The sequence below is a fragment of the Doryrhamphus excisus genome, linkage group LG15, assembly GCF_037039965.1.
Source record: "Doryrhamphus excisus strain RoL-2023G ecotype Guam linkage group LG15, RoL_Dexc_Guam_v1.1, whole genome shotgun sequence".
Taxonomy (NCBI): domain Eukaryota; kingdom Metazoa; phylum Chordata; class Actinopteri; order Syngnathiformes; family Syngnathidae; genus Doryrhamphus; species Doryrhamphus excisus.
The window spans coordinates 15,080,555-15,098,167 of NC_136371.1; the positions used below are offsets into that span (position 1 = coordinate 15,080,555).

The window sequence follows — 17,613 nt, forward strand, 5'->3', positions numbered from 1 at the left end:
TTACACAAATCACTGGGAACTCCTCCAGTCCTTCAAGATGCTCTCCCTCCTGACTGATGCTGCGATCCTCCTCTTCCTCTTTAATGTGAGGGTGCTGTGGCTCCTCCCGCTCCATCCGGGAGGTTCACTACTGCTGCTCAGTGGGAAGATGTCTGCAGGACACAAGAAGACAAAGACATGCTTCGGATAAGTCCGCCTTTGCTCCGTCTCACTGTCCTCAAAAAGTGCCTAATTGAAGATTTGATCCTTGGTGTGGCTGAAAAAAGCAAGATGGTGGTGGTTGATCTTGTTACCACAAGCGTCTTTGAGAACAGTCACATCTTCAATGAAGGTAAAAGTAACCTTAAAGGCGACCTATTATGCTCGTTTTTCAGCCCCTTGTATTGAGTTGTGGACTCCTATAGAGCAGCTACACACAATGCTAAAGCTACTTACTATTGAGATATGCCTTGAAGTTTCCTTGAGAAGATTCAGACCATCCAGTCTCTACTTCGGGATCGGATTTGTGATCCAACACACATGGCTGGATGTTAAAAGCGGACATTTTAAAAAGATAAATTGACGTTTTATCAACGCCAATAAAGTTGGGTTCGGCAGCTATCCGGAAGTCCTCCTGAGCCCTTGGGAGTGTCACCAAAAACAGCAGAGTGGGTGTGGGTCAACAGACCGTTTTCACAGGAAGTACAGAATATAATGTGGATGGATTCTGGAAGAACTATTAAGCTTTGTGTGTTGGAGCATCGGTAACGTGTACCGTGGTCATTACCCAACTGTTAGCAACCCCAAGTAACATTGGAAAAAGTATCTGGCTTCAGCAACAGTTGCATAGTGGCCAACGTTCACAAAACAGTCCACTGTGAAATGCCCCCCTCCCCCCGCACAGACGTAAACTCAAACATTAGTATCGAGTTCGTATCGATCACGAACCCTTGATATCGATACGATAGCTATGTGGAGTACATGTGCAAAACGGTCCTTAACGGATAACAGCTTTTATGGGTCGTGTTAAAAAAACAAATAAAAAAAATATACAAATGTGACAGTAAGAGTGAAACTAACCTGCTCTGCTTCTTGAAAACAGCGTCCAGTTGTTGACGTCGTCGCTGGTTCTCCTCGTACTCTGCTATCGTTCTCCGCTTACAGTCGCAGTTAGTCGCCGATTCACAAATGCACTCAGCATTTGTTTGTTTTTTTTTTTTACAAATGCTCACACAATCACAACACTTTGCACTCACACTTGATTTCTGTCGTAGCGATGTGTTGATAACTTCCGGCTCTTTGTTAGCAGCTAGCAAGCTAAGCTAGCTTGAGAAGGTGCAAAGTTCACTGAGACGAGTTTAGCCTTCCTGACACGAATAATACTCTTTCGCATTGTGTCGTCCATATTTAATATTTCAGAATAATTATCCATTGTGTTTTTCCCCGAAATCTACCCGGCATACATTTCCATACCTGGCGGTAGCCAGTCTGCAGTGCTCGTGCACTCGGTCACTGTTGCCAACTCCTCAGTAAGAAAAGTAGCTATTGGTTGTCCTACAATTTGCTAGTTGACGCCAATGGCTAATTTGCATACAAGTCGCTGTAATCACCATCAACTTTATTTCATACACATACAGTGCATGGTCCTTAGAACATTAAAAAAACACCGAGGAAAAACCCGACTGAATTTTGAACAAGGTTGGTCAGACTATGTATCGTGCTGTTAACATGTTAGCCTACACATTCATCTGTACATCAGATTCCGTAGCACAGCAGCAATCAAATGAACGTCCTCTTTACTTCTGACTTCATATCATAACAAAGTCCAAACCATACTGCGAGCAAACCCTTAATGTTGGGTTATATGCTTTCATTTACAATATTGTTTATAAAGTGGTTCTAACGAGCAGTATGTTCCTGCCAGTGCACTGTGCTTTTGTTTTGAAGAGACCTCCTGACTTCCTGTTTAACTGTCGCAAAATGCGTTGCGACGGACATTTAACTGTACTTCCCATGAATAGCACGTGTGCGTGCTTATGTTGACTGTGTGGGTGAATGAACACAGCTAAGAAACAAGACGTGGTGTGAACTATCCAATATGTCACACAGTGCTGAGAACGCAACACTTAATTTCAAATTGGCCATAAAAAAATAATTGTACTATTTTATCTCGGCCAGCACCTTCAAAAGCCTAATAATTTACATTCGGTCTCGCCTCCACTCTTTATCTTGCAGTTGGGTCTACAGGTTTTATTTTTGAATAAAACTTTATTTTAAAACTATGGAATGAAACGTGTATTACAAATAAGTCTATTATCATCAATTCCAATGAAACAGTGCTTTACGTGTTGGATTGTTCCATGTACTATTGATGTTATGACGCGTGAAGAGGACATACGACATAGAGAAACAACTTTAATATCTTTTTCTCTTTAAGACGTATCAAACACGACTAAGATTTTGCTCAGTGAGGATGTGTTCCCTGTTGATTCAAAACGCATTTAAGACAGCCGCTGCACTGTGCGCTGAGAACTTAGGAGTCTTCTAGCCTCGAAGGTAAATTGAATAGACACGCTAATGACCATGTTGTAATATACACAAAGATGAGCGTGATTTAATTGTGTGGGTTGTTTTGCTTGAATATGAACGAATTGTTAATTACAGAGGCTGGCCAGCATATTTTAAAATGTCAAAATTATTTACTTAAATGCTCTGACGCGCAATTACTTGCCGTTTTATTATCTTCATGTGTTAACAATGCACGAGATAGACACGCCTCACTGCTGTCCCCTGCAGAGCGGAGAAAGTACTGCACCCCTCGAGGCTCATCCAATATAACATGATGTGAAATTGAAAGTGTCTTTTATTTCAAGGTGTTAATGGTTCATGAATGCTGCTGGAAATGAAAAAAAAAATCGGGATCTCTCCTGACAAATACAAAATGTCATAACACATTTTTACACTCCATACTTAATTAAAAATACCCTTTGAATAATAAAAACAGATTAATATGGTGCTCCTGCAGGAAACACGCTTTATGTGGGTTGACAATGGAGCCAATGAAGACTTTGCTACTGCTGACTACAGTCTGTAGTATAGGTGAGCCATTTAAACGTCAACAAAAGGTGCTTTTACGTTACGGTGCTCATCACGACTTACCTTCTAGGTTCTACAAGAACGTGTTATGAGCAGGGAACCCACATAACAACTCCAAAGAATATTCCAGCCCTGGCTGGAACATGTCTGCATATTCCATGTAAATTCACATACAAAGGAGACCCCAATACCAAGCTGTGGCTGTGTGGGCAGTGGACCAAAGGTGACTCGTATCCAAGTACCATCGTTTATGACAACTGCTTGAGCTTCAGTGATTATGCACTTATTTTAACGGGAAGGCTCGACCAGCAGAACTGCACCATGATGTACAACAACACGGTTACGCAACACTCAGGCGCCTATTTCTTGCAACTGTACAACCATGTAACCGTGGTTGGGAAGCAGTGTGAACCCGTTTATATCCAAGTTGAAGGTAAGACTTTTTTTGTTTTTCACTTGAAAGTTTCATCCCTCATGACCGATTGGTTCCACAGAACAGCCTTGGCAACCCACCATCCATATCCCCGTAGTTGAGCTGAAAGTGAAGCAGTCCATCACCATCAGCTGCTCCGCTTTCACTCCTTGCCCGGCGTCTCCGCCTGTGGTCAAGTGGCGTCACACTAGCAACAACCAGCAACACCTGGAGCAGCTCCCAGATGGAACCTTCGTGACTAAACTCCAGGACACGTTGGTTTTGACGGAAAAGTACAACGGCTACATCCTGGAATGCTCGTCTGTTTATTACGTGCACGGACGTCAGGAACAGACCAATAGCAGCGTGACTCTCAACGTTTTATGTGAGACCTTTTCTGTTTGTCCCCTCCCTAAAATGACAAAGATGATCTCTGGGTACTTTTCTCCTCCTAGTTGCCCCCAAGGACACCAAAGTCTTGGTCAGTCCGTCGGGACCAGTATTATTCGGGACCTACGTGGTGATGAACTGCTCCAGTCGGGCCAACCCAGCCAGCAACTTCACCTGGTGGGTTAAGGAGGAGGGCGGGACTTACACGCCCATGGCCGATGGAGAATGTACGACATGGAACGTGACCAAGCAAGAAGAGATTTACTGCGTGGCGGCCAATTCTGTTGGCCAGCAAGCGTCAAGAAAGATCAGACTAGAGATTACAGGTGGGCATTGAATACAGCGTGTCTGCCCCTTTAAATAAAGCGATTTAAATATTAGTGAACGCAAAATGCAGTTTTTTAGAAGCCTATTATGAAGGGAGAGAAACCAAAACCCACATAGACCTGGGTGGAAAAGTGATTGCCCCCTAAACCTAATACCCGGTTGGGCCGCCCTTAGCAGCAACAACTGCAATCAAGCATAACTTGCAATGAGTCTCTACTTTGCAGAATTGTTGTCATTCAGCCACATAGGAGGCTTTATAAAGCATCTTTTGAAGGTCATGCCACAGCATCCCAGTAGGATCCAGGTCAGGACTCAAACTAGGCTAAGCTAGCTTGCCGAGCGTCGCACACTGTGACGAGTTTATCCTGCCATTCATAAAACTGTCTCCCTCTTTCATGTAATATCTGCGTCAAATTAAATATATGTAACAATTATCTGTTGTTTTTTCTCCGAAGGCTACCCGAAATACAGTACTGTGGACTGATGCCAAAGTTGACCGCCGTGTGCGCATGCGCAATGTAACGTCGTCAGCGGCATCACTTTGAAGAACGACTTGACTCATAGTCCAAGATTAGATCAAAATGTTTTAATCTCACAATCATTAGTTTTGTCAATTCAAGTGAGAAAAACATCTGACTTTATTGCAGTCACGCAATACACATTTTTAGTGTAAGAAAGAATTATGGCAAAGTAATATAAAAAAAACTTTATTGACAAAAGCCAGCCAATCACAGGACACGAGGGGAGCCACGGACGTCATTAGGTGTATTTTGGGCAGGCATGAACCTCCCTATCATTACCATCTATCTAAGAACTGTCAAATAATTACAATTTTTAACCAGATTAATCAGTTAATCTGAAACTAATCCAATTAAGCTTTGCCTAACAAGAGTCTCTTGAACATTTGAATCACACGTTAAGCATGTTATCATCATCAATAAGAGTAATTAATAAGTCAAAGATGGTTGCCAGGTTTTTACTGTGTGTACTGTGTAAAATTGTGTGTACTTTCAAATGTATTTCTGAGAGAAACTTTGACCTGCTCAGGAATAAGGGTTCTCTCTAGTGTGTAAAATTGCGTGTCTTTTTAAAAGACTTGGTTGAAAGAACTTTTTACCACAAACAATACAAGGAAAAGGTTTCTCTCCAGTGTGTATTGACGTGTGTCTTTTTAAATTACCCTTTAAGCAGAATGTTTTACCACAAACTGAGCAAGAAAAGGGTTTCTCCCCAGTGTGTATTCTTGTGTGGTCATCCAAATTTGACTTCTTAATGAATCTCTTACCACAAACTGAGCAGGAAAGAGGTTTCTCTCCAGTGTGGATTTTCATGTGTTTTTTCAATTGATATTTTTGATAGAATCTTTTCCCGCACGCCGAGCAAGGAGAAGGTTTCACTCCGGTGTGTATTCTTGTGTGATCTTTCAAATATGGCTTAGCAATGAACCTTTTATTGCAAACTGAGCAAGCAAAAGGTTTCTCTCCAGTGTGATGTCTCATGTGTATTTTCAGATATCCCCTTTTAACAAAGGTTTTGTCACATTGAGAGCACACTGAGCAGACAAAAGGTTTCTCGCCTGTGTGTATTCTTGTGTGTACGTTCAAGTGTGATCGCCGAGATAATCGTTTACCACAAACTGAGCAGGTGAAAGTTTTCTTTCTTGTGTGTACTCTTGTGTGTTCTTTCAAATTTGACCACTCTGAGAATATTTTACCACAAACTGAGCAGGTGAAAGGTTTCTCTCCTGTGTGGTATCTCATGTGTCTGGTCAGATTCCCCTTGTGAACAAAGGTTTTGTCACATTGGGAGCATTTCCAGCGTGTGTTGTCAGTGTGACATGTCATGTCAGCTTCAGAGTCTTCATCATCAGTGTCAGGAGAGTGTGACGTTATGTCGTCGCTTCTGATAGTGGAGCTAAGAGGTTGTCTGCTTGTGATCCTCCACTGTGGTCTCCATCAGCTTCTGTTGTCATGTGATGCGTGGAGCTGCTGCTTGGAGGCTCCACCTCTCCCTGCTCCTCACTTTGACCTTTGTCTTCATCATCTTCACTCTTCACGGTTACACAAATCACTGGGAACTCCTCCAGTCCTTCAAGATGCTCTCCCTCCTGACTGATGCTGCGATCCTCCTCTTCCTCTTTAATGTGAGGGTGCTGTGGCTCCTCCCGCTCCATCCGGGAGGTTCACTACTGCTGCTCAGTGGGAAGATGTCTGCAGGACACAAGAAGACAAAGACATGCTTCGGATAAGTCCGCCTTTGCTCCGTCTCACTGTCCTCAAAAAGTGCCTAATTGAAGATTTGATCCTTGGTGTGGCTGAAAAAAGCAAGATGGTGGTGGTTGATCTTGTTACCACAAGCGTCTTTGAGAACAGTCACATCTTCAATGAAGGTAAAAGTAACCTTAAAGGCGACCTATTATGCTCGTTTTTCAGCCCCTTGTATTGAGTTGTGGACTCCTATAGAGCAGCTACACACAATGCTAAAGCTACTTACTATTGAGATATGCCTTGAAGTTTCCTTGAGAAGATTCAGACCATCCAGTCTCTACTTCGGGATCGGATTTGTGATCCAACACACATGGCTGGATGTTAAAAGCGGACATTTTAAAAAGATAAATTGACGTTTTATCAACGCCAATAAAGTTGGGTTCGGCAGCTATCCGGAAGTCCTCCTGAGCCCTTGGGAGTGTCACCAAAAACAGCAGAGTGGGTGTGGGTCAACAGACCGTTTTCACAGGAAGTACAGAATATAATGTGGATGGATTCTGGAAGAACTATTAAGCTTTGTGTGTTGGAGCATCGGTAACGTGTACCGTGGTCATTACCCAACTGTTAGCAACCCCAAGTAACATTGGAAAAAGTATCTGGCTTCAGCAACAGTTGCATAGTGGCCAACGTTCACAAAACAGTCCACTGTGAAATGCCCCCCTCCCCCCGCACAGACGTAAACTCAAACATTAGTATCGAGTTCGTATCGATCACGAACCCTTGATATCGATACGATAGCTATGTGGAGTACATGTGCAAAACGGTCCTTAACGGATAACAGCTTTTATGGGTCGTGTTAAAAAAACAAATAAAAAAAATATACAAATGTGACAGTAAGAGTGAAACTAACCTGCTCTGCTTCTTGAAAACAGCGTCCAGTTGTTGACGTCGTCGCTGGTTCTCCTCGTACTCTGCTATCGTTCTCCGCTTACAGTCGCAGTTAGTCGCCGATTCACAAATGCACTCAGCAAATTTGACTTCTTAATGAATCTCTTACCACAAACTGAGCAGGAAAGAGGTTTCTCTCCAGTGTGGATTTTCATGTGTTTTTTCAATTGATATTTTTGATAGAATCTTTTCCCGCACGCCGAGCAAGGAGAAGGTTTCACTCCGGTGTGTATTCTTGTGTGATCTTTCAAATATGGCTTAGCAATGAACCTTTTATTGCAAACTGAGCAAGCAAAAGGTTTCTCTCCAGTGTGATGTCTCATGTGTATTTTCAGATATCCCCTTTTAACAAAGGTTTTGTCACATTGAGAGCACACTGAGCAGACAAAAGGTTTCTCGCCTGTGTGTATTCTTGTGTGTACGTTCAAGTGTGATCGCCGAGATAATCGTTTACCACAAACTGAGCAGGTGAAAGTTTTCTTTCTTGTGTGTACTCTTGTGTGTTCTTTCAAATTTGACCACTCTGAGAATATTTTACCACAAACTGAGCAGGTGAAAGGTTTCTCTCCTGTGTGGTATCTCATGTGTCTGGTCAGATTCCCCTTGTGAACAAAGGTTTTGTCACATTGGGAGCATTTCCAGCGTGTGTTGTCAGTGTGACATGTCATGTCAGCTTCAGAGTCTTCATCATCAGTGTCAGGAGAGTGTGACGTTATGTCGTCGCTATCTGATAGTGGAGCTAAGAGGTTGTCTGCTTGTGATCCTCCACTGTGGTCTCCATCAGCTTCTGTTGTCATGTGATGCGTGGAGCTGCTGCTTGGAGGCTCCACCTCTCCCTGCTCCTCACTTTGACCTTTGTCTTCATCATCTTCACTCTTCACGGTTACACAAATCACTGGGAACTCCTCCAGTCCTTCAAGATGCTCTCCCTCCTGACTGATGCTGCGATCCTCCTCTTCCTCTTTAATGTGAGGGTGCTGTGGCTCCTCCCGCTCCATCCGGGAGGTTCACTACTGCTGCTCAGTGGGAAGATGTCTGCAGGACACAAGAAGACAAAGACATGCTTCGGATAAGTCCGCCTTTGCTCCGTCTCACTGTCCTCAAAAAGTGCCTAATTGAAGATTTGATCCTTGGTGTGGCTGAAAAAAGCAAGATGGTGGTGGTTGATCTTGTTACCACAAGCGTCTTTGAGAACAGTCACATCTTCAATGAAGGTAAAAGTAACCTTAAAGGCGACCTATTATGCTCGTTTTTCAGCCCCTTGTATTGAGTTGTGGACTCCTATAGAGCAGCTACACACAATGCTAAAGCTACTTACTATTGAGATATGCCTTGAAGTTTCCTTGAGAAGATTCAGACCATCCAGTCTCTACTTCGGGATCGGATTTGTGATCCAACACACATGGCTGGATGTTAAAAGCGGACATTTTAAAAAGATAAATTGACGTTTTATCAACGCCAATAAAGTTGGGTTCGGCAGCTATCCGGAAGTCCTCCTGAGCCCTTGGGAGTGTCACCAAAAACAGCAGAGTGGGTGTGGGTCAACAGACCGTTTTCACAGGAAGTACAGAATATAATGTGGATGGATTCTGGAAGAACTATTAAGCTTTGTGTGTTGGAGCATCGGTAACGTGTACCGTGGTCATTACCCAACTGTTAGCAACCCCAAGTAACATTGGAAAAAGTATCTGGCTTCAGCAACAGTTGCATAGTGGCCAACGTTCACAAAACAGTCCACTGTGAAATGCCCCCCTCCCCCCGCACAGACGTAAACTCAAACATTAGTATCGAGTTCGTATCGATCACAAACCCTTGATATCGATACGATAGCTATGTGGAGTACATGTGCAAAACGGTCCTTAACGGATAACAGCTTTTATGGGTCGTGTTAAAAAAACAAATAAAAAAAATATACAAATGTGACAGTAAGAGTGAAACTAACCTGCTCTGCTTCTTGAAAACAGCGTCCAGTTGTTGACGTCGTCGCTGGTTCTCCTCGTACTCTGCTATCGTTCTCCGCTTACAGTCGCAGTTAGTCGCCGATTCACAAATGCACTCAGCATTTGTTTGTTTTTTTTTTTTACAAATGCTCACACAATCACAACACTTTGCACTCACACTTGATTTCTGTCGTAGCGATGTGTTGATAACTTCCGGCTCTTTGTTAGCAGCTAGCAAGCTAAGCTAGCTTGAGAAGGTGCAAAGTTCACTGAGACGAGTTTAGCCTTCCTGACACGAATAATACTCTTTCGCATTGTGTCGTCCATATTTAATATTTCAGAATAATTATCCATTGTGTTTTTCCCCGAAATCTACCCGGCATACATTTCCATACCTGGCGGTAGCCAGTCTGCAGTGCTCGTGCACTCGGTCACTGTTGCCAACTCCTCAGTAAGAAAAGTAGCTATTGGTTGTCCTACAATTTGCTAGTTGACGCCAATGGCTAATTTGCATACAAGTCGCTGTAATCACCATCAACTTTATTTCATACACATACAGTGCATGGTCCTTAGAACATTAAAAAACACCGAGGAAAAACCCGACTGAATTTTGAACAAGGTTGGTCAGACTATGTATCGTGCTGTTAACATGTTAGCATTTTAGCCTACACATTCATCTGTACATCAGATTCCGTAGCACAGCAGCAATCAAATGAACGTCCTCTTTACTTCTGACTTCATATCATAACAAAGTCCAAACCATACTGCGAGCAAACCCTTAATGTTGGGTTATATGCTTTCATTTACAATATTGTTTATAAAGTGGTTCTAACGAGCAGTATGTTCCTGCCAGTGCACTGTGCTTTTGTTTTGAAGAGACCTCCTGACTTCCTGTTTAACTGTCGCAAAATGCGTTGCGACGGACATTTAACTGTACTTCCCATGAATAGCACGTGTGCGTGCTTATGTTGACTGTGTGGGTGAATGAACACAGCTAAGAAACAAGACGTGGTGTGAACTATCCAATATGTCACACAGTGCTGAGAACGCAACACTTAATTTCAAATTGGCCATAAAAAAATAATTGTACTATTTTATCTCGGCCAGCACCTTCAAAAGCCTAATAATTTACATTCGGTCTCGCCTCCACTCTTTATCTTGCAGTTGGGTCTACAGGTTTTATTTTTGAATAAAACTTTATTTTAAAACTATGGAATGAAACGTGTATTACAAATAAGTCTATTATCATCAATTCCAATGAAACAGTGCTTTACGTGTTGGATTGTTCCATGTACTATTGATGTTATGACGCGTGAAGAGGACATACGACATAGAGAAACAACTTTAATATCTTTTTCTCTTTAAGACGTATCAAACACGACTAAGATTTTGCTCAGTGAGGATGTGTTCCCTGTTGATTCAAAACGCATTTAAGACAGCCGCTGCACTGTGCGCTGAGAACTTAGGAGTCTTCTAGCCTCGAAGGTAAATTGAATAGACACGCTAATGACCATGTTGTAATATACACAAAGATGAGCGTGATTTAATTGTGTGGGTTGTTTTGCTTGAATATGAACGAATTGTTAATTACAGAGGCTGGCCAGCATATTTTAAAATGTCAAAATTATTTACTTAAATGCTCTGACGCGCAATTACTTGCCGTTTTATTATCTTCATGTGTTAACAATGCACGAGATAGACACGCCTCACTGCTGTCCCCTGCAGAGCGGAGAAAGTACTGCACCCCTCGAGGCTCATCCAATATAACATGATGTGAAATTGAAAGTGTCTTTTATTTCAAGGTGTTAATGGTTCATGAATGCTGCTGGAAATGAAAAAAAAAATCGGGATCTCTCCTGACAAATACAAAATGTCATAACACATTTTTACACTCCATACTTAATTAAAAATACCCTTTGAATAATAAAAACAGATTAATATGGTGCTCCTGCAGGAAACACGCTTTATGTGGGTTGACAATGGAGCCAATGAAGACTTTGCTACTGCTGACTACAGTCTGTAGTATAGGTGAGCCATTTAAACGTCAACAAAAGGTGCTTTTACGTTACGGTGCTCATCACGACTTACCTTCTAGGTTCTACAAGAACGTGTTATGAGCAGGGAACCCACATAACAACTCCAAAGAATATTCCAGCCCTGGCTGGAACATGTCTGCATATTCCATGTAAATTCACATACAAAGGAGACCCCAATACCAAGCTGTGGCTGTGTGGGCAGTGGACCAAAGGTGACTCGTATCCAAGTACCATCGTTTATGACAACTGCTTGAGCTTCAGTGATTATGCACTTATTTTAACGGGAAGGCTCGACCAGCAGAACTGCACCATGATGTACAACAACACGGTTACGCAACACTCAGGCGCCTATTTCTTGCAACTGTACAACCATGTAACCGTGGTTGGGAAGCAGTGTGAACCCGTTTATATCCAAGTTGAAGGTAAGACTTTTTTTGTTTTTCACTTGAAAGTTTCATCCCTCATGACCGATTGGTTCCACAGAACAGCCTTGGCAACCCACCATCCATATCCCCGTAGTTGAGCTGAAAGTGAAGCAGTCCATCACCATCAGCTGCTCCGCTTTCACTCCTTGCCCGGCGTCTCCGCCTGTGGTCAAGTGGCGTCACACTAGCAACAACCAGCAACACCTGGAGCAGCTCCCAGATGGAACCTTCGTGACTAAACTCCAGGACACGTTGGTTTTGACGGAAAAGTACAACGGCTACATCCTGGAATGCTCGTCTGTTTATTACGTGCACGGACGTCAGGAACAGACCAATAGCAGCGTGACTCTCAACGTTTTATGTGAGACCTTTTCTGTTTGTCCCCTCCCTAAAATGACAAAGATGATCTCTGGGTACTTTTCTCCTCCTAGTTGCCCCCAAGGACACCAAAGTCTTGGTCAGTCCGTCGGGACCAGTATTATTCGGGACCTACGTGGTGATGAACTGCTCCAGTCGGGCCAACCCAGCCAGCAACTTCACCTGGTGGGTTAAGGAGGAGGGCGGGACTTACACGCCCATGGCCGATGGAGAATGTACGACATGGAACGTGACCAAGCAAGAAGAGATTTACTGCGTGGCGGCCAATTCTGTTGGCCAGCAAGCGTCAAGAAAGATCAGACTAGAGATTACAGGTGGGCATTGAATACAGCGTGTCTGCCCCTTTAAATAAAGCGATTTAAATATTAGTGAACGCAAAATGCAGTTTTTTAGAAGCCTATTATGAAGGGAGAGAAACCAAAACCCACATAGACCTGGGTGGAAAAGTGATTGCCCCCTAAACCTAATACCCGGTTGGGCCGCCCTTAGCAGCAACAACTGCAATCAAGCATAACTTGCAATGAGTCTCTACTTTGCAGAATTGTTGTCATTCAGCCACATAGGAGGCTTTATAAAGCATCTTTTGAAGGTCATGCCACAGCATCCCAGTAGGATCCAGGTCAGGACTCAAACTAGGCTAAGCTAGCTTGCCGAGCGTCGCACACTGTGACGAGTTTATCCTGCCATTCATAAAACTGTCTCCCTCTTTCATGTAATATCTGCGTCAAATTAAATATATGTAACAATTATCTGTTGTTTTTTCTCCGAAGGCTACCCGAAATACAGTACTGTGGACTGATGCCAAAGTTGACCGCCGTGTGCGCATGCGCAATGTAACGTCGTCAGCGGCATCACTTTGAAGAACGACTTGACTCATAGTCCAAGATTAGATCAAAATGTTTTAATCTCACAATCATTAGTTTTGTCAATTCAAGTGAGAAAAACATCTGACTTTATTGCAGTCACGCAATACACATTTTTAGTGTAAGAAAGAATTATGGCAAAGTAATATAAAAAAAACTTTATTGACAAAAGCCAGCCAATCACAGGACACGAGGGGAGCCACGGACGTCATTAGGTGTATTTTGGGCAGGCATGAACCTCCCTATCATTACCATCTATCTAAGAACTGTCAAATAATTACAATTTTTAACCAGATTAATCAGTTAATCTGAAACTAATCCAATTAAGCTTTGCCTAACAAGAGTCTCTTGAACATTTGAATCACACGTTAAGCATGTTATCATCATCAATAAGAGTAATTAATAAGTCAAAGATGGTTGCCAGGTTTTTACTGTGTGTACTGTGTAAAATTGTGTGTACTTTCAAATGTATTTCTGAGAGAAACTTTGACCTGCTCAGGAATAAGGGTTCTCTCTAGTGTGTAAAATTGCGTGTCTTTTTAAAAGACTTGGTTGAAAGAACTTTTTACCACAAACAATACAAGGAAAAGGTTTCTCTCCAGTGTGTATTGACGTGTGTCTTTTTAAATTACCCTTTAAGCAGAATGTTTTACCACAAACTGAGCAAGAAAAGGGTTTCTCCCCAGTGTGTATTCTTGTGTGGTCATCCAAATTTGACTTCTTAATGAATCTCTTACCACAAACTGAGCAGGAAAGAGGTTTCTCTCCAGTGTGGATTTTCATGTGTTTTTTCAATTGATATTTTTGATAGAATCTTTTCCCGCACGCCGAGCAAGGAGAAGGTTTCACTCCGGTGTGTATTCTTGTGTGATCTTTCAAATATGGCTTAGCAATGAACCTTTTATTGCAAACTGAGCAAGCAAAAGGTTTCTCTCCAGTGTGATGTCTCATGTGTATTTTCAGATATCCCCTTTTAACAAAGGTTTTGTCACATTGAGAGCACACTGAGCAGACAAAAGGTTTCTCGCCTGTGTGTATTCTTGTGTGTACGTTCAAGTGTGATCGCCGAGATAATCGTTTACCACAAACTGAGCAGGTGAAAGTTTTCTTTCTTGTGTGTACTCTTGTGTGTTCTTTCAAATTTGACCACTCTGAGAATATTTTACCACAAACTGAGCAGGTGAAAGGTTTCTCTCCTGTGTGGTATCTCATGTGTCTGGTCAGATTCCCCTTGTGAACAAAGGTTTTGTCACATTGGGAGCATTTCCAGCGTGTGTTGTCAGTGTGACATGTCATGTCAGCTTCAGAGTCTTCATCATCAGTGTCAGGAGAGTGTGACGTTATGTCGTCGCTATCTGATAGTGGAGCTAAGAGGTTGTCTGCTTGTGATCCTCCACTGTGGTCTCCATCAGCTTCTGTTGTCATGTGATGCGTGGAGCTGCTGCTTGGAGGCTCCACCTCTCCCTGCTCCTCACTTTGACCTTTGTCTTCATCATCTTCACTCTTCACGGTTACACGAATCACTGGGAACTCCTCCAGTCCTTCAAGATGCTCTCCCTCCTGACTGATGCTGCGATCCTCCTCTTCCTCTTTAATGTGAGGGTGCTGTGGCTCCTCCCGCTCCATCCGGGAGGTTCACTACTGCTGCTCAGTGGGAAGATGTCTGCAGGACACAAGAAGACAAAGACATGCTTCGGATAAGTCCGCCTTTGCTCCGTCTCACTGTCCTCAAAAAGTGCCTAATTGAAGATTTGATCCTTGGTGTGGCTGAAAAAAGCAAGATGGTGGTGGTTGATCTTGTTACCACAAGCGTCTTTGAGAACAGTCACATCTTCAATGAAGGTAAAAGTAACCTTAAAGGCGACCTATTATGCTCGTTTTTCAGCCCCTTGTATTGAGTTGTGGACTCCTATAGAGCAGCTACACACAATGCTAAAGCTACTTACTATTGAGATATGCCTTGAAGTTTCCTTGAGAAGATTCAGACCATCCAGTCTCTACTTCGGGATCGGATTTGTGATCCAACACACATGGCTGGATGTTAAAAGCGGACATTTTAAAAAGATAAATTGACGTTTTATCAACGCCAATAAAGTTGGGTTCGGCAGCTATCCGGAAGTCCTCCTGAGCCCTTGGGAGTGTCACCAAAAACAGCAGAGTGGGTGTGGGTCAACAGACCGTTTTCACAGGAAGTACAGAATATAATGTGGATGGATTCTGGAAGAACTATTAAGCTTTGTGTGTTGGAGCATCGGTAACGTGTACTGTGGTCATTACCCAACTGTTAGCAACCCCAAGTAACATTGGAAAAAGTATCTGGCTTCAGCAACAGTTGCATAGTGGCCAACGTTCACAAAACAGTCCACTGTGAAATGCCCCCCTCCCCCCGCACAGACGTAAACTCAAACATTAGTATCGAGTTCGTATCGATCACGAACCCTTGATATCGATACGATAGCTATGTGGAGTACATGTGCAAAACGGTCCTTAACGGATAACAGCTTTTATGGGTCGTGTTAAAAAAACAAATAAAAAAAATATACAAATGTGACAGTAAGAGTGAAACTAACCTGCTCTGCTTCTTGAAAACAGCGTCCAGTTGTTGACGTCGTCGCTGGTTCTCCTCGTACTCTGCTATCGTTCTCCGCTTACAGTCGCAGTTAGTCGCCGATTCACAAATGCACTCAGCATTTGTTTGTTTTTTTTTTTTTACAAATGCTCACACAATCACAACACTTTGCACTCACACTTGATTTCTGTCGTAGCGATGTGTTGATAACTTCCGGCTCTTTGTTAGCAGCTAGCAAGCTAAGCTAGCTTGAGAAGGTGCAAAGTTCACTGAGACGAGTTTAGCCTTCCTGACACGAATAATACTCTTTCGCATTGTGTCGTCCATATTTAATATTTCAGAATAATTATCCATTGTGTTTTTCCCCGAAATCTACCCGGCATACATTTCCATACCTGGCGGTAGCCAGTCTGCAGTGCTCGTGCACTCGGTCACTGTTGCCAACTCCTCAGTAAGAAAAGTAGCTATTGGTTGTCCTACAATTTGCTAGTTGACGCCAATGGCTAATTTGCATACAAGTCGCTGTAATCACCATCAACTTTATTTCATACACATACAGTGCATGGTCCTTAGAACATTAAAAAAACACCGAGGAAAAACCCGACTGAATTTTGAACAAGGTTGGTCAGACTATGTATCGTGCTGTTAACATGTTAGCCTACACATTCATCTGTACATCAGATTCCGTAGCACAGCAGCAATCAAATGAACGTCCTCTTTACTTCTGACTTCATATCATAACAAAGTCCAAACCATACTGCGAGCAAACCCTTAATGTTGGGTTATATGCTTTCATTTACAATATTGTTTATAAAGTGGTTCTAACGAGCAGTATGTTCCTGCCAGTGCACTGTGCTTTTGTTTTGAAGAGACCTCCTGACTTCCTGTTTAACTGTCGCAAAATGCGTTGCGACGGACATTTAACTGTACTTCCCATGAATAGCACGTGTGCGTGCTTATGTTGACTGTGTGGGTGAATGAACACAGCTAAGAAACAAGACGTGGTGTGAACTATCCAATATGTCACACAGTGCTGAGAACGCAACACTTAATTTCAAATTGGCCATAAAAAAATAATTGTACTATTTTATCTCGGCCAGCACCTTCAAAAGCCTAATAATTTACATTCGGTCTCGCCTCCACTCTTTATCTTGCAGTTGGGTCTACAGGTTTTATTTTTGAATAAAACTTTATTTTAAAACTATGGAATGAAACGTGTATTACAAATAAGTCTATTATCATCAATTCCAATGAAACAGTGCTTTACGTGTTGGATTGTTCCATGTACTATTGATGTTATGACGCGTGAAGAGGACATACGACATAGAGAAACAACTTTAATATCTTTTTCTCTTTAAGACGTATCAAACACGACTAAGATTTTGCTCAGTGAGGATGTGTTCCCTGTTGATTCAAAACGCATTTAAGACAGCCGCTGCACTGTGCGCTGAGAACTTAGGAGTCTTCTAGCCTCGAAGGTAAATTGAATAGACACGCTAATGACCATGTTGTAATATACACAAAGATGAGCGTGATTTAATTGTGTGGGTTGTTTTGCTTGAATATGAACGAATTGTTAATTACAGAGGCTGGCCAGCATATTTTAAAATGTCAAAATTATTTACTTAAATGCTCTGACGCGCAATTACTTGCCGTTTTATTATCTTCATGTGTTAACAATGCACGAGATAGACACGCCTCACTGCTGTCCCCTGCAGAGCGGAGAAAGTACTGCACCCCTCGAGGCTCATCCAATATAACATGATGTGAAATTGAAAGTGTCTTTTATTTCAAGGTGTTAATGGTTCATGAATGCTGCTGGAAATGAAAAAAAAAATCGGGATCTCTCCTGACAAATACAAAATGTCATAACACATTTTTACACTCCATACTTAATTAAAAATACCCTTTGAATAATAAAAACAGATTAATATGGTGCTCCTGCAGGAAACACGCTTTATGTGGGTTGACAATGGAGCCAATGAAGACTTTGCTACTGCTGACTACAGTCTGTAGTATAGGTGAGCCATTTAAACGTCAACA

At 42.4% G+C, this 17,613-nt stretch overlaps 3 protein-coding genes across 3 annotated transcripts; all 3 read right to left on the reverse strand.

Moving 5' to 3' along the window:
- Window positions 1-4,770: 4,770 nt before the first annotated feature.
- On the reverse strand, window positions 4,771-6,099 carry LOC144901761 (uncharacterized). Its single transcript, XM_078796628.1, has one exon. It carries the CDS (start codon window positions 6,046-6,048, stop codon window positions 5,248-5,250), a length of 801 nt encoding a protein of 266 aa, XP_078652754.1. The 5' UTR covers window positions 6,049-6,099; the 3' UTR covers window positions 4,771-5,247.
- A 1,349-nt stretch (window positions 6,100-7,448) lies between these two features.
- Window positions 7,449-8,242, reverse strand: LOC144901793 (uncharacterized; the record flags this gene model as incomplete). Its single annotated transcript, XM_078796827.1, has 1 exon — window positions 7,449-8,242. A coding segment is annotated over exon 1 (708 nt), but the record flags the coding sequence as incomplete, so codon positions are not given.
- Window positions 8,243-13,019: 4,777 nt separating this feature from the next.
- Window positions 13,020-15,710, reverse strand: LOC144901751 (uncharacterized). The gene is made up of 2 exons (XM_078796613.1): window positions 15,572-15,710; window positions 13,020-14,664 (listed from the first exon to the last, which is right to left on the reverse strand). The coding sequence occupies exon 2, from the start codon at window positions 14,625-14,627 to the stop codon at window positions 13,497-13,499; it is 1,131 nt and encodes a 376-aa protein (XP_078652739.1). The 5' UTR covers window positions 14,628-14,664; window positions 15,572-15,710; the 3' UTR covers window positions 13,020-13,496.
- Between the last annotated feature and the right edge of the window lie 1,903 nt (window positions 15,711-17,613).